The sequence below is a fragment of the Nanorana parkeri genome, unplaced genomic scaffold (genome assembly GCF_000935625.1).
Source record: "Nanorana parkeri isolate BGI_ZX_2015 unplaced genomic scaffold, ASM93562v1 scaffold2208, whole genome shotgun sequence".
Taxonomy (NCBI): domain Eukaryota; kingdom Metazoa; phylum Chordata; class Amphibia; order Anura; family Dicroglossidae; genus Nanorana; species Nanorana parkeri.
Window position 1 is genome coordinate 11119 of NW_017308476.1, and position 14856 is coordinate 25974.

Below are 14856 nucleotides of genomic sequence, written 5' to 3' on the forward strand. Positions count from 1 at the left end.
TATCATTATTATTTCTTTTATATTTGGATGACGGCCGCTGTAAAAAAACCCAGAAAGGGCACCTCCCTGAAATGAGACGGGAACCTTCCTGAAATAAGGTTTTGCAGGTTGGGATGTCTGCCTCATCTGCTTCGGTGACTGTGACCCAGCTGCTGTGCCTGGACGGCCCTGCAGAGATGCACACACACTGACCCATTTGAATGACAACCTCCCTTTCCTGAAGAAGCGCCCCTAAGCGTGAAACGTTGAGAGAAAACTAGGCTCCTCCTCTGTTAAACCTTCAATAACGCTGTATCATGTCAAATTACCAACAATCATGTCTCTGTTAAGTCTGATTATCTAATCATGTTCATTATGTCTAATCATGGCTTTCTACTATCATGCATTGTAATTCTATCAATCATGTTATTCACATATATATGAAGGACAGAACAGAAATGGAGTGAGCTTTTCAGGGAGATATACAAATTGTATATCTCCTTTATATTTCTCCTTTTTTATTTTCTCACCTGCCTCAGTCAGTCCTCGCCTCGTGCCAGTCTGCCTCTTTCCGGATGTCCTGAGTGAGGCACCCGTACGCACAGCCTCACGTCCTCTAGTGAAGCACGTGTGACATGTCACGCTATGCGGGCGGGGGCCGGGGGAGGAGCTACCTTTAGGATGCGATCGTGCAGATCGCATAGGAAAATACGTTATGGCATTGCCGTATGCGGCCGCTGCCATAACGTATTATACTATGCGATCCGATCGGCAATTTTCTGCGGGCAGCGGGCTCAAGGGGCAGATGCTTTGGGCCCCACAACCTTGTTTGGGCCCGTGGCAAGTGCCCTCTTTCCCCCGCGTTAAAGACGGCCCTGGCTGCGGCGCCGGGCAGCATGGAGGTTCCGGGGCTATCACTGTGGACAGCGAGCTGCACTTTCATGCTCTTCTAGTGTGGGCTCTGCAGGAGCAGAACATCTGACCAGGCTGAGGCTGCACCAGGTAGATGGGCCTGGGGAGGGTTTATCTTAAGGGCTTGTTCAAACCGAAAGCGGTGCGTTCCAGAGCGGTAGCTGCTGGAACGCACCGTTATCTTCCCCCTGCGTTCTGGGGCGGGAGGGGTGCATTGAAGTCAATGGCACTGCTTCCACGCTCCCCCCTGCCCGCAGTGCGATCGGATGCTTGCCTGCGTTCCGTTTGACTGCAAACGCAAAAAATAGAGCAAGCCCTATTTTTTTTGCGTTTGCAGTGGAACGGAATGTAGGCAAAGTTTTGCCACGCATCCGATCGCACTGCGGGCGGGAGGAGGACGTGGAAGCGGTGCCATTGAATTCAATGCACCACCATGCCCCCTCCCGCCCCAGAACGCATGGGGAAGTTTTGCAAGCGATCGTGGTGCGTTCCAGCAGCTACCACACTGGAACGCAACGCTTTCGGTGTGAACAAGGTCTTAGTGTTCTTCTGTTTTTACTGCTAAGTCCACTGTTTTCCTGAGTCCAGCGCGTCACCTATTCCTGAGTCCAGCGCGTCGCTTATTCCTGAGTCCAGGGCGTCGCTTATTCCTGAGTCCAGCGTGTCGCTTATTCCTGAGTCCAGCGCGTCACGTCACTTATTCCTGACTCCAGCGCGTCGCTTATTGCTGCGTCCAGCGCGTCGCTTATTCCTGAGTCCAGCGTGTCGCTTATTCCTGAGTCCAGCGCGTCGCTTATTCCTGAGTCCAGCGCGTCACGTCACTTATTCCTGACTCCAGCGCGTTGCTTATTGCTGCGTCCAGAGCGTCGCTTATTCCTGAGTCCAGCGCGTCGGTTATTCCTGAGCCCAGCGCGTCGATTATTCCTGAGCCCAGCGCGCCACTTACAGAGCCAGCGCTACCATATAGGCAGGTCAAGCAGCGGCGGGGAGGGGGGCGTGGAAATATCCGACTGGGAGGGGGGCCTATTTAAGATGGCCACGGCGGCGGCGATCACACCTGTCAGCACTCCCTCTCGCTCCTCCCGGACACTGCAGCTTCAGAGCGGCCGGGAGGAGAGAGAGGGAGCGCTGACAGAATATTTAATTTTTATATATTTTTATTGAATATTTTTTATTTTTTTACTTTACTGTTGGGAAATATTAGGGGTCTAAAAAGACACCTGATATTTCCCTTTTTAAAATATAAAAAGATTGAGGACACAGAGCCCTCAATCTCTTTTTCTCCAGCCCCTCTTATCAATTAACCAGAATCCTCTATAATGAGTGTGTCTCTTCATTGATAACATGAGGACAGAGTGTGTTTACTATAACCACAATCATGAATGAACAGGAGGAGATGTAGATCATACTCTGTATTCACTTATGTACAAATACTCAGCGATCACTGATCACCAACTGCTTGTACCCGCTCTCGTTCATGGCAAGCTGTCACAGGAGGCTGAGCGAGCGGTGAGGAGGAGAGCTCAGCCTCCTGTGACAGCGATGTCTCCGCCCACACCGCTCTCCTAGAGGGGATGTATGGGAGAGTGGGAACTGTATTTGTAGTCCTCTATAGTTGATGTACTCGGTCTAAAAAAATGGTATCGGTGGATCTCTACTCCCAAAACCATGCCGGTACCAAGGTACAGACATGTATTAATATGGATGGGAGGCAGAGTTAATTGACTACAAGTGCAGTGCATAGGCAGCCGTCTGGCAGATTTTCTGACGAAAATGCAATTGCAGACAAAAATCTCCAGATAATTGTAAATTGTATGGGCACCTTGCAACTGATATTTCTGTATTTGGTAGATGGTGGAGAAAAATCACCCAGTAGTGTCTCATTTATTGAGGGGACTTCAGTGGCGAGATTTCTGCATATGCATTCCCAGGTTTACAAACCTCACATTTCCATTACAAGGGGGTCCCACTCTCCTTAATTTATTTTACATTACAGAGAATGTCACAGGAGGAGAAGGAACACCCAATGTTGGCTGGAAACATCCAAAACACTGAGCTGAGCAGGATCAGAGCTTTGAACTATTGCAGAGGGGTCTCATCTAGTCTCCAGGAGATATATGAAACCCCCTGGCAATTCATCACACTGTAAGTGAAATAATACGTTGTATTAGCCTTGACTTATAATGTGTGAATGCTAAAAATGCTGGTGGTGGGTAGTAGACATGTGCACCAGCAAAAAATTTGTTTCGTTTTGTTTCGTTTTGATTCAGATTTTCGTTATTTCGTTTTTCGGATTCGGGTCCGCAATTTAATTAGTTGCGGGATTCGGATTCGGATGAAATTCGTTAGCGGTAGTCGTTTTTCGGATTCGGGTCCGCAATAGAATTTGGATTCGGACGAAATTTGTTAGCGGTAGTCCGGTCAAAATTTTGTTTATTGGACGAAATGTCGTTAGCAGCAAAGTGACACTAGAAAAAAAATTATTATTATTTTTTTTTTACAGTCTGCAGAAGACCCTTTAGGTCTGGTAGGAATGTTAGAAGGGACCCTCCCCAAGTTAAAACAAAAAAAAAAGTGCATGGGGTTCCCCCCAAAATCCTACCAGACCCTTTAGGTCTGGTAGGAATTTTAAGGGGGAACCCCAGCCCCCCAAAAATGGGGGGGGGGAAACGTGGGGTCCCACCTAACAGTCCTACCAGACCCTTGATCCGAGCACTGGCCCAGCAGGGCGGGAAAGGGGGGATGATCGAGCGACCCCCCTCCCTGCGCCTTACCAGACCCCGTGCCCTCGGCATTGGGAGGGTGTCCCCGTGCCGATGGGGACAAGGGCCTCTTCCTCACAACCCTGACCCAGTGGTTGTGGGGGTCTGCGGGCAAGGGGGCTTATTTGCATCGGGGTACCCCTTTAAATAAAGGGGGAACCCAGATGCCACCCTCCCCCTTGTGAATGAATAAGGGGTACTAACCCATTCACTAAAGGGTTAAACCAAATAGTTAGTAAAAAGTCCAGACTTTTAGATAAAATCCTTTAATTGAAAAAAAAACAAAGACTCAATTTTTGACTATTCCTTTAATAAAAAAAATAAAAATGGCTCCATTGATGTAATCCAGCGTGAATCACGATGCACGACCCCCGCCGACCCGCAGAAATAAAAAAAGTCCCGCCGCACGACGACCACCCGAACCCGACGAAAACTTGCCGCAAAATGACATTCAGCCCGAATGTCAACAGATGGGCTTTGCTGCTAACGAATTTCGTCCAATAAACGAAATTTCGACCGGACTACCGCTAACGAATTTCGGGAAATTGGGAATTCGGATTCGTTAGCATTCGTTATAGCTGTAATTCGTAATTCGGATGCATCCGAATTTCCGAACTTCCGAAATTTCGTCCGAATTCGTTTGTATTCGTTTTAGTTGTAATTCGGATGCATCCAAATCTCCGAATTTTACGAAAATTCGTCCGAATTTCGTTTCGGAACGAAACGAATCGCACATGTCTAGTATAGTAATGTGTGAACTTTCTCAGATTTGATTCGGCGGTGCACTTGCAGAACATGCTGAAAATGTCACCATTTCTGAACTTTAATGTGAACCCCATTGAAATCAATGGGAGGTCCAATCTTCAAAATCAATTCCACACTGAGACATTTGACCTGTATATAAAAAAAAAAAAGTCCCACACTGCACATTCATTGTCTATCATGTCATCCAGTGATGTAGATCCTCCTCAGTCACTGTAAACGATGCCTGCGGACCGCTGAAAGAAAAAACAATTTTTTTAAATTTCTATCTTACCTTTATATTAGCTTAGAAAAGAGGAAGGAGGTTTTTGTACGGCTCGGTATCACTGTGTGACAGGCTCCCACCCTGTCTGCTGACAGTAATAATGTCCTTCATCATCTTCAGTCACCCCATTAATAGTAAATTTATATCCAGTTGTAGATCCTGAACCACTGAACCTGTCTGGGATCCCGGATTGTCGAGTGCTGGCCTGATAGATAAGTAGCTTTGGAGGTTGTTGGGATTTCTGTTGGTACCAGTTTAGGTAGCCATTTACACTAATACTGGATGTACATGTGATGGTGACTGTCTGTCCCGGGGACACAGAGATAGAATCCGGAGTCTGAGTCATCACAATCTGTCCACAGGATCCTGAGGATGGGAAGAGACATATTGATTATTGATAAATGTCTGTATATCTTCCTATCAATCCTGATGTGTGTATTTATTGTACAATGTATAGATGTATGTGCAGAGGATGATGGAAGGAGCCTCATCTCTCACCCTGAATAGAAATGAAGATGACGGCCAGCAGATAACTGTGAGAAAGCATCTTGATGTTTGTGGAGTGTCAGATACAAAGTAGAAGACGTCTCCTGTACAATGAGATATATAGAGAGAGTGACAGGGGAGATGTTACACCCCACACACTGTGTATGCAAATACCGGGGAGATGGAAATTCTGTGGTCGGCTGTCACCAGATATAATCTAAATATAGATAAGACTCACCCAAGCTCATATTCAGTACGACGCAAACACCAGGGGAGACAATCCATGCAAACACTATAGATAACATCTTAAAATACAGTTTCATCTTTTAAGAAGAACTCTAGGCATGAATCTAGGGAGGAAAATAGCAATGATATTCTCACCTGAACCTAGGAGTCGACTGGGTGCACAGAATGTGAGCAATAATTCTAGGGCCATCAATCACTTGTAACATTAAACTGATGAGCAGTAAAAGCTTTTAACCTCCTTGGCGGTATTCCCGAGTGTAGCTCGGGGTTACTTCTCCATACCCTGAGCTACACTCGGGAATATCCCACAGTATTTACTTACCTTGTCCATCGAGCCGTGCGGTGTCCTCCGGCCGGCGCCGGCATCTGTCTTCCGGGTTCCGTCCCTTGCGAGCTGACGCGTCGCATGGGGGCGGAACCGGCGGGAAATTCGAAAAAACCCGGAAGAAACGACAAAATAAAATAACGGAAAAAAATTGCGCCGAAAAAATAACGAAAAGCGAAATAATCATACCGCCAGGGAGGTTAAAGCATCGCCTATGGGAAATTTTGGGTATTGTAGTTTTTTGCGGTTTCACAGGCGCATGCAATTTTAAAGCTCTAGCCAAAAAAATCCGATTTTATCATGTGTGTAAATATTAAGAAATATCTCCGGGCAGGTAATAAGGCTTAAAGTGCACCTTTACCCATATCTGTAAAATAACACACACACCTTTAGAAATGTTTAGTAATGACAATCTACAATCACATACTTCTAGATAATTGCCGGCTTTGTATTCTTTGCATAGCTTATTTTTCTTTTCTTCCCCAGTCTTCTGACAGTGGCCATGTTTACTAAGAGCAGATTACTAGCTCTCCCATTACTTCTTGGATTTCTGGCACATGTGACTAGACATGTGACTGGGGCATGTGACCATGCACATCATCTCAGGGGAGGACAATTATTTTCCCTGAGATTTCATGAGATTACAAATGAGATTTCCCAGCAATGCTCTGCTGATGACAAGACAATCCCAGTGTGCATTGCTTTGGCAAACTGAAGTAATTTGCCCTTTCAATGCAGGAAGTGAATGCTCTGCAAGTGTAAGTATTTCACAATCACAGCATTTTACACCTGACATGTCTGTGTTATTATTAATCATCATACATAGAGGGATGCATTGGTAGAATTTTTGAGCGTAAAGGTCCACTTTAAAGCGCAATATTAAAATACAAAATTAATTTAACCACTTAAAGACAAGAGTAAAGGGGAGAAAGGTGAGTGGTCACCGATACCGGACTAAGGATTGGGTGAGTATATCTTTTTTATTTTAGACCCTAGACCAAATAAGCACTTAACCCTTGCAGTGCAGGGGTAGTCCCACTGTAAGGGTTAATGTTTAATATGCCCAGAGATCTTCTTTAAATTGATTTAAATAGTTCAGTTGGACCTCCAGGGCTCTGTTAAGTAATATAGTTATGTATATGCAGGTGTATTATCTTTTTAGGAGAAAGGGCACACAGGGTAACTATTGGCCTAAAGTCTTTTCATATTCGCATAGGTTAGTATTATCAGTAAAGAATGGTAAGATCATCAAATACATGTAAAGTATCTCAAAATGTAATGAGCAAAGATTCATTTGAAATAAAAAAAACTTTATTTGTTGTGTGTGTTATTGTCAGTCTTTATCCGGTTAAGGAAAACCCAAATGTCATACCTCTTATAGTAGAAGTATCATCTTCTTATAGAAATGTGTCTTGACAGTGCAGCCCCCATCACCTTTTGTGAGGTGGCTACTAGACATTTAATGATTGCCAGGGCTGTAGTCAGCCTGCTTGGATTATAGTTCGCGTTTATCTGGAGTGGACAACAGCTTTGTGGGCACTAGAAGAGGGCAGTTAAATGCTAGTGGGGCAGCTGAATATCAAACCCTTAGACAGACTAGTCATGATCCGGGTTAATCCAGCGGCTCCTTCAGGGGTGAGCACTACAACATTATGAAATAATTTCAGATATGGTTCTCTTTGGAGCTCTAGGTGTAGGATGGACATGACCTATGTTGAACAGAGCTGGACAGAAGGGTTAGGTAAGTATTGGGGGGTTATTTACGTTTGAATAGCTAGTGGGGCAGAAAGACTTGCTAGTGTAGGATTGATGGGCTATTATTTGGGGGTGAAGTTACCAGGAGCCTTCTTCTGGCATCTGGTGAAGCAGGCAACCATTGTAGGTGGTAGAGAAAACAGAATTAATCCTGCCAACCCTCCCCATTATTTGCCCAGGCCTGTTTTGTTTTTATTTTTTAGTTAGTTACTATCAGTATAGTTTTGGGAAGGGGGGGGGGGACATTTATAATTGTGGTGTTTGGAGTAGAGACATGGCTAACATATTTTTTTTACTTGTTTTCCAGATGGGCGGGTCCATGACAGTGCCACAGGTCTACAGTGAAGTTCTGGCCCTCCGCAAAAGAAAAGGTGTGGAGTGTATGGAATGGGAGCGCGTATGAAGCGTACCCACTCTGGGGAGGCTGCTCCCAAATAGGTGAAGGGAATCTTGAGTGAATTCATTTGAGAACAGGCAGGGAACCAACACAGCTAGTAAAGTCCAATGTCGTTTTTTCATTACAAAATAACAACAGGATAAAACAATGCATTTTGGGCGGTCCCCCCTCCCCCCCCTATCAATAAACAGCAGAAGAGTTTTTTTGAATGATAAGTGTTTCTTCTATTTCTCTTCTCTACTGCAGTATCTTTTCTTGTTAATTTGAAACCACCGATCAATATAAGTATAGGAGGTGGATAGCAATGCAATCCGCAGGCCAGTTTTTTTAGTAAAGCTACACATGGGATAAATGTAGTTCTTTTATTTACAAAAACAGCCAACGTGTTTTTAGTGGTCCATAAACTCCCCCTATTAAAAATATACTTACCTGCTCTTTGATTCCACCTGGCTGCAAAACCGGTTACCGCAGCCTCTTTGCTCCTGGGCTCTGGAAGTCTAAGCCCTAGTGATGTCATCCCATCTAATGCAGTTCATTCACCTGCATTAAACACGAGGATGTTGAGTAACATTTTACAGCTGGAGTGGAGGGGGATCTGAGCTACACATGGTCCCTTTGCTATGTCAGTGTTTGTGATGTTATGTATAAGGAAATATATTCTTCTCCAGAAGCCCTCAATCCTGGGGCACTGCCACCATGTATGATACATTGACTTCTTTGTCCACATTGTCTAATGTGTCTAACAGAAAGTGTTATTCAGCACTAAATCCTTTATCTTATCTCTTAAATAAAGAGAACTTCATTATCTTGTTTGCTATATTAAAAAGCCAAAAAAGGGGAAAGTAAAAAAAAGATGACAGTTCTGGATTTAATTAATAATTTTTGGAATACACATTGTTAACAATCCCCATAACTGGGGGCATGGCAGGGGTGTGTCCTTTGTCTTTTTACCTGGAAGGTGTCTCTCATTCTAATCTCAGATAGTTGGGAGGTATGGGAAAGGTAATGGATGCATCAGATGTGCAGCCTGGGAGATCAAGCACACAGATCACACAGATCGTACACAGATTCGGCCCCTGAAGGTCCTGAAAGATAAAAACTAAACTATATTAGTTTTGGGGGAACTGACACTCGAAGACACATGAAAAACATCACTTCTTGTTATAAGAGAGTTTTACTCAGTTTTCTGGTAGTGTCTTTCTACTTCACTCCATACCTCGGTTTAGCACCTCTGGCCAGCCTGTGGCTTCACCTGTTCATAATTTGGAAGATCTAAAGCTTTCCTTGCTGGTGTGTATGTAAATGAGCAGGGTTTGGGCTGTCATCTCATCTTGGATTCACTATCTAGTAAATCACAGAACTGGAACAAGCATGTAGCCTGGGAAGTCTGTTAAAATGTCTGAACTTCCTTCCTGCATGCTTGATTCCAGGTCAATGCCTTATTAAGCAGTGAAGCCAGGATCAGGATGACACCCTCTGGAGTCTGTACCTTTAAAACCAAATTGTGAATTGCACCTCCATAATTTCTATCCTCACCGGATCATTTTAGATGCAATGAGAACTTTAGTGAAAGCTTCATAAATCATTGCAGGCTATTCCTATATCTGATTGGTTAAAGGAACAATGCATAATCTTCCTTCTACTTTGAATATGATCAACATCATAATTAATATTCCTGTTGCTAGCAATCACAATATATTTAGCTGACATGTATCACATTCATTTGAAAAAAGTTACCTTGACTCTTACTGAGCTATTTAAGAGGAAGGAGGTTTTTGTACGGCTCTGTATCACTGTGTGAAAGGGAGCTCATCACCCTGTTGACAGTAATATCTTCCTTCATCATCTTCAGTCACTCCAGTAATAATTAATTGGTATTCCTCTTCAGATCCTGAACCACTGAACCTGTCCGGGATCCCGGATTCCAGATTGCTGGCCCAATAGATAAGAAGCTTTGGAGGTTGGTGGGGCTTCTGTTGGTACCAGGCTACCGCGCTACTTACATCAGCACTGGATGTACATGTGATGGTGACTGTCTGTCCCGGGGACACAGAGATAGAATCCGGAGTCTGAGTCATCACAATCTGCCCACAGGATCCTGAGGATGGGGAGAGACATATTGATTATTGATAAATGTCTGTATATCTTCCTATCAATCCTGATGTGTGTATTTATTGTACAATGTATAGATGTCTGTGCAGAGGATGATGGAAGGAGCCTCATCTCTCACCCTGAATAGAAATTAAGATGACGGCCAGCAGATAACTGTGAGAAAGCATCTTGATGTTTGTGGAGTGTCAGATACAAAGTAGAAGACGTCTCCTGTACAATGAGATATATAGAGAGAGTGACAGGGGAGATGTTACACCCCACACACTGTGTATGCAAATACCGGGGAGATGGAAATTCTGTGGCCGGCTGTCACCTCATAGAGACGGGAGATATAAATAACTATTTTCAGCTCAGTGAAGTCAGGTTGAGCAAAATCAAATCTTGTACTCCTCATCTGTACAGTTTTTTATTTCTTACAATAAATATACCAGTTTAAATAATAAAGAGACAATTATAGGATGTAATTGGGTCATTATTTCAAAAGAAGTTTTAATAAGTAAAATGAAAACATCTGAATAAATAAAGTTTAATAATCAGATGAAGGGAGTTAGTGGAGATATAGTTTTCCAATGGGAAAATAGTGCCACCTATTAATATGTAAATATCACAGTTGAGACTATTTTCAGTAGAGGGCCAGTAGCACCTAGCTTAATTTTGGTTGCCCCTGTCTGCCTGACATCTTGTGTCTGGGTTTCTGCTGCCATGAAACCCAGACACAGCATTCAAAACCCGAATTGTCCGGGTGAATCCTGGACAGGTGGCAACCCTAGGCCCGGGGCAGGTGGGGGCCAGGTCAACTGGCCTTACAGCACCGGTCTAGCAGAGGAGGAGGCCAGGCCCTGCAGCGCGGGTCCAGCGGAGGAGGAGGCCAGGCCCTGCAGCGCGGGTCCAGCGGAGGAGGCTGGGGCCTTGCAGAGCTAGTCCGGCAGCGAACAAGGAGGAGGAGGCCAGGGCCCTGCATCACCGATCCAGCATGGTAGTGGAGAAGGTGGCCGGGGCTCAGCAGTGCCGGTGCGGCATAGGAGGAAGCTGGGGCCCAGCACGGGGGCGGCTCAGGGATGACAGGTAAGAGAAGTGCAGGGAAAGGGACCCCTACAACCCCATCTGAGACCCCCCAGCGCCCACCATAGAGTCCCAGGTGGGCTGTGGAGGATCTATGGTGTGCTCTGCAGGGTCACTCTCAGGTTGACAGTGCAGGGTCTTAGATGGGCTATGCAGGTTCTCTGGTATGTGCTGGGTCTCAAGTGGGCTCTGCAGGTTCTCAGGTGGGCTGTACGGGGTCTTAGGTGGACTCTGCAGGGCCTATGGTGGGCTCTGCAGGGTCTCAGGTGGGCTGTGTGGGGTCCCTGATATGTGCAGGGTCTCAGGTGGGCTCTGCAGGATCTCAGGTAGGCTCTGTGGGCTCTCAGGTGGGCTCTGCAGGGTCAAAGTTCGGCTCTGTGGGGTCACTCTCAGGTGACCTGTGTGGGGTTTCAGGTGGGCTCTGCAGGTTCTCTGGTATGTACTGGGTCTGAGGTGGGCTGTGTGAGGTCTGAGGTGGGCTGTGTGAGGTGTCAGGTTGGCTGTGCGGAGTCTATGGTGTACTCTGCAGCAGTGAGCGGTGGAGTGATCACTTCTTTGGCTCTGACTTGAAGAGAAGGAGATGCTGGCATGGAAATGTGTTCTGGAGGTGGGTACTTTTTTTTGTTTGGTAGGGGGACAATTTGGGTGGCCCCATACAAAATGTTGCTATGGGGCCCTGTGATTTCTAGTTACGCCCCTGGTACAAATACAAAAATTGCACCACATGCTAGCTATTGTCAGGCACGCAGAGAGCAATAATTTTAGGCACACTAGTCATAGGTAACGCTAAACTTATGACCTGTAAAAGCTTTCAAAAACATTGACAACTTTGGGTACCATAGTTTTTGCTAGGGATGCAACGATACTGGTTTTTCTGTATTGAGTACGCGTACCGATACTTTGATTTCAGTACTCTATGTGAACAGACACCAGCCAAGTAAGCAAGATGAAGGGAGTTAGTGGAGATATAGTTTTCCAATGGGAAAATAGTGCCACCTATTAATATGTAAATATCACAGTTGAGACTATTTTCAGTAGAGGGCCAGTAGCACCTAGCTTAATTTTGGTTGCCCCTGTCTGCCTGACATCTTGTGTCTGGGTTTCTGCTGCCATGAAACCCAGACACAGCATTCAAAACCCGAATTGTCCGGGTGAATCCTGGACAGGTGGCAACACTAGGCCCGGGGCAGGTGGGGGCCAGGTCAACTGGCCTTACAGCACCGGTCTAGCAGAGGAGGAGGCCAGGCCCTGCAGCGCGGGTCCAGCGGAGGAGGCTGGGGCCTTGCAGAGCTAGTCCGGCAGCGAACAAGGAGGAGGAGGCCAGGGCCCTGCATCACCGATCCAGCATGGTAGTGGAGAAGGTGGCCGGGGCTCAGCAGTGCCGGTGCGGCATAGGAGGAAGCTGGGGCCCAGCACGGGGGCGGCTCAGGGATGACAGGTAAGAGAAGTGCAGGGAAAGGGACCCCTACAACCCCATCTGAGACCCCCCAGCGCCCACCATAGAGTCCCAGGTGGGCTGTGGAGGATCTATGGTGTGCTCTGCAGGGTCACTCTCAGGTTGACAGTGCAGGGTCTTAGATGGGCTATGCAGGTTCTCTGGTATGTGCTGGGTCTCAAGTGGGCTCTGCAGGTTCTCAGGTGGGCTGTACGGGGTCTTAGGTGGACTCTGCAGGGCCTATGGTGGGCTCTGCAGGGTCTCAGGTGGGCTGTGTGGGGTCCCTGATATGTGCAGGGTCTCAGGTGGGCTCTGCAGGATCTCAGGTAGGCTCTGTGGGCTCTCAGGTGGGCTCTGCAGGGTCAAAGTTCGGCTCTGTGGGGTCACTCTCAGGTGACCTGTGTGGGGTTTCAGGTGGGCTCTGCAGGTTCTCTGGTATGTACTGGGTCTGAGGTGGGCTGTGTGAGGTCTGAGGTGGGCTGTGTGAGGTGTCAGGTTGGCTGTGCGGAGTCTATGGTGTACTCTGCAGCAGTGAGCGGTGGAGTGATCACTTCTTTGGCTCTGACTTGAAGAGAAGGAGATGCTGGCATGGAAATGTGTTCTGGAGGTGGGTACTTTTTTTTGTTTGGTAGGGGGACAATTTGGGTGGCCCCATACAAAATGTTGCTATGGGGCCCTGTGATTTCTAGTTACGCCCCTGGTACAAATACAAAAATTGCACCACATGCTAGCTATTGTCAGGCACGCAGAGAGCAATAATTTTAGGCACACTAGTCATAGGTAACGCTAAACTTATGACCTGTAAAAGCTTTCAAAAACATTGACAACTTTGGGTACCATAGTTTTTGCTAGGGATGCAACGATACTGGTTTTTCTGTATTGAGTACGCGTACCGATACTTTGATTTCAGTACTCTATGTGAACAGACACCAGCCAAGTAAGCAGGGTACGGTCCGATGATAGAAGCAAATAGTGTCCTTATCCAGGAAGCTGGCTCCATGCCAGCGGAAGCACGGGTATCGGTACTCGGTATCGGTGAGTACTGAAATCACTGCTCTCTGCCTGTCCACCCCGCCACTACCCTCTTCCCATCACAGACCCAACTGACAGCTGACAACTCTCAGCCCACGGCACCCGCACACTGCCCCAGCCTGCGCCGACAGTGACCGAGCAGCACGAGCCACAGCCGCGGTCACAGCAGCTCTGCCTGCTTCTGACACCGCTGAGTCTCTCCCACACAACTCAGCCCCTGGACTCACACAGCGGGCCACGGACTGAGTCCCCATTCCTGTGGTTTCTCTTTTCCCCCCCCTTTACTCCCTCGCCCACAGCCTCCTCTCCCCGTGTGGATGCACATCCCCCGGCTCACCAGTTCCAGGTAGATACCACGGATGACCCGATCCTTTGCACCGGCCGTCCATCCTCTGGTCCCAAGAATTAAAATGTAAGTGCTTATTCTTTTTCCTCAGCTATCCATTGGTTTTTCGCCCATTGCACCCATTGTCACACAATTTTCCTGTCATCTTCCCTGGGCTTTCCGACTCGGTCAGTTAGCCCACCCAGTGTTGCGCCCTTTTAGTTTTTTTGTTCACATAGACAGCAGCATAGTAGTTTTCTGAGAGCGCCATGCCATCTGTTTATAGACACAGGTTGTGTTTTTGGCAGACAATTAGCCCGCGCTGTGAACTGAGTCAGTATGGAATCATTTCTCTGTGAATTGCGGGCTTTTCGCTTTCAATCACCACAGCTAAAGACCCTTGATCTAAGCGGGCATGATAATTCATTGTTCTTTAAATACATCAAGAACTGCGCTGGCATCGAGTCCCAGCTGGCCGAGCTTTTACGACTATCCGAGAAACCCCCTCCATCACCACGACTGGGAAGAGTGCTTGTTTTCATATAGCCCAGGGGTTCTACTTGTTGTTGAAGCAGGTGCTGGTGCCAAAAAGGCAGAGAGCCACAGTTTGTAGTAATTATTGACAGGCAAGCGCCGCATTAACTGAGCCGTGTATCACACATATTAATGGAAGGTGGGGATGCTTTATTTAGACCGGCCAATCATCAAGGAACCGGCTGTTTGGCCAGCTTGATGCTGATTGGCCGGGAAGCCGGTTTCCCAACCCATCAGCATAGAGCCGGCTTCCCTGCCAAACAGCATGGAGGCGGCCTTCCGGCCAATCAGGGAGCCCGGAGGCGCAGAACCGGCGCTACCCTACAAGCAAGTCAAGCGGCTACTTGAGGGCGCCGTTTGGGGGGGGCGGAAAGTTGCGGACCATGAGGGGGGCTTCTGCAAGGCGGCAGCGGCGATCACACTTCTCTGCGCTCCCTCTCTCTCCTCCCGCCCACTGCAGCTTCACG

The 14856-nt window shown here is 47.1% G+C and overlaps 2 gene segments (V, D, J or C); both read right to left on the reverse strand.

Moving 5' to 3' along the window:
- Positions 1-4738: 4738 nt before the first annotated feature.
- LOC108801067 lies at positions 4739-5351 on the reverse strand. The segment is given in 2 exon segments: positions 4739-5046; positions 5179-5351. Coding segments are annotated over 2 exon segments (357 nt in total).
- A 4328-nt stretch (positions 5352-9679) lies between these two features.
- On the reverse strand, positions 9680-10278 carry LOC108801058. The segment is given in 2 exon segments: positions 9680-9987; positions 10120-10278. Coding segments are annotated over 2 exon segments (357 nt in total).
- Between the last annotated feature and the right edge of the window lie 4578 nt (positions 10279-14856).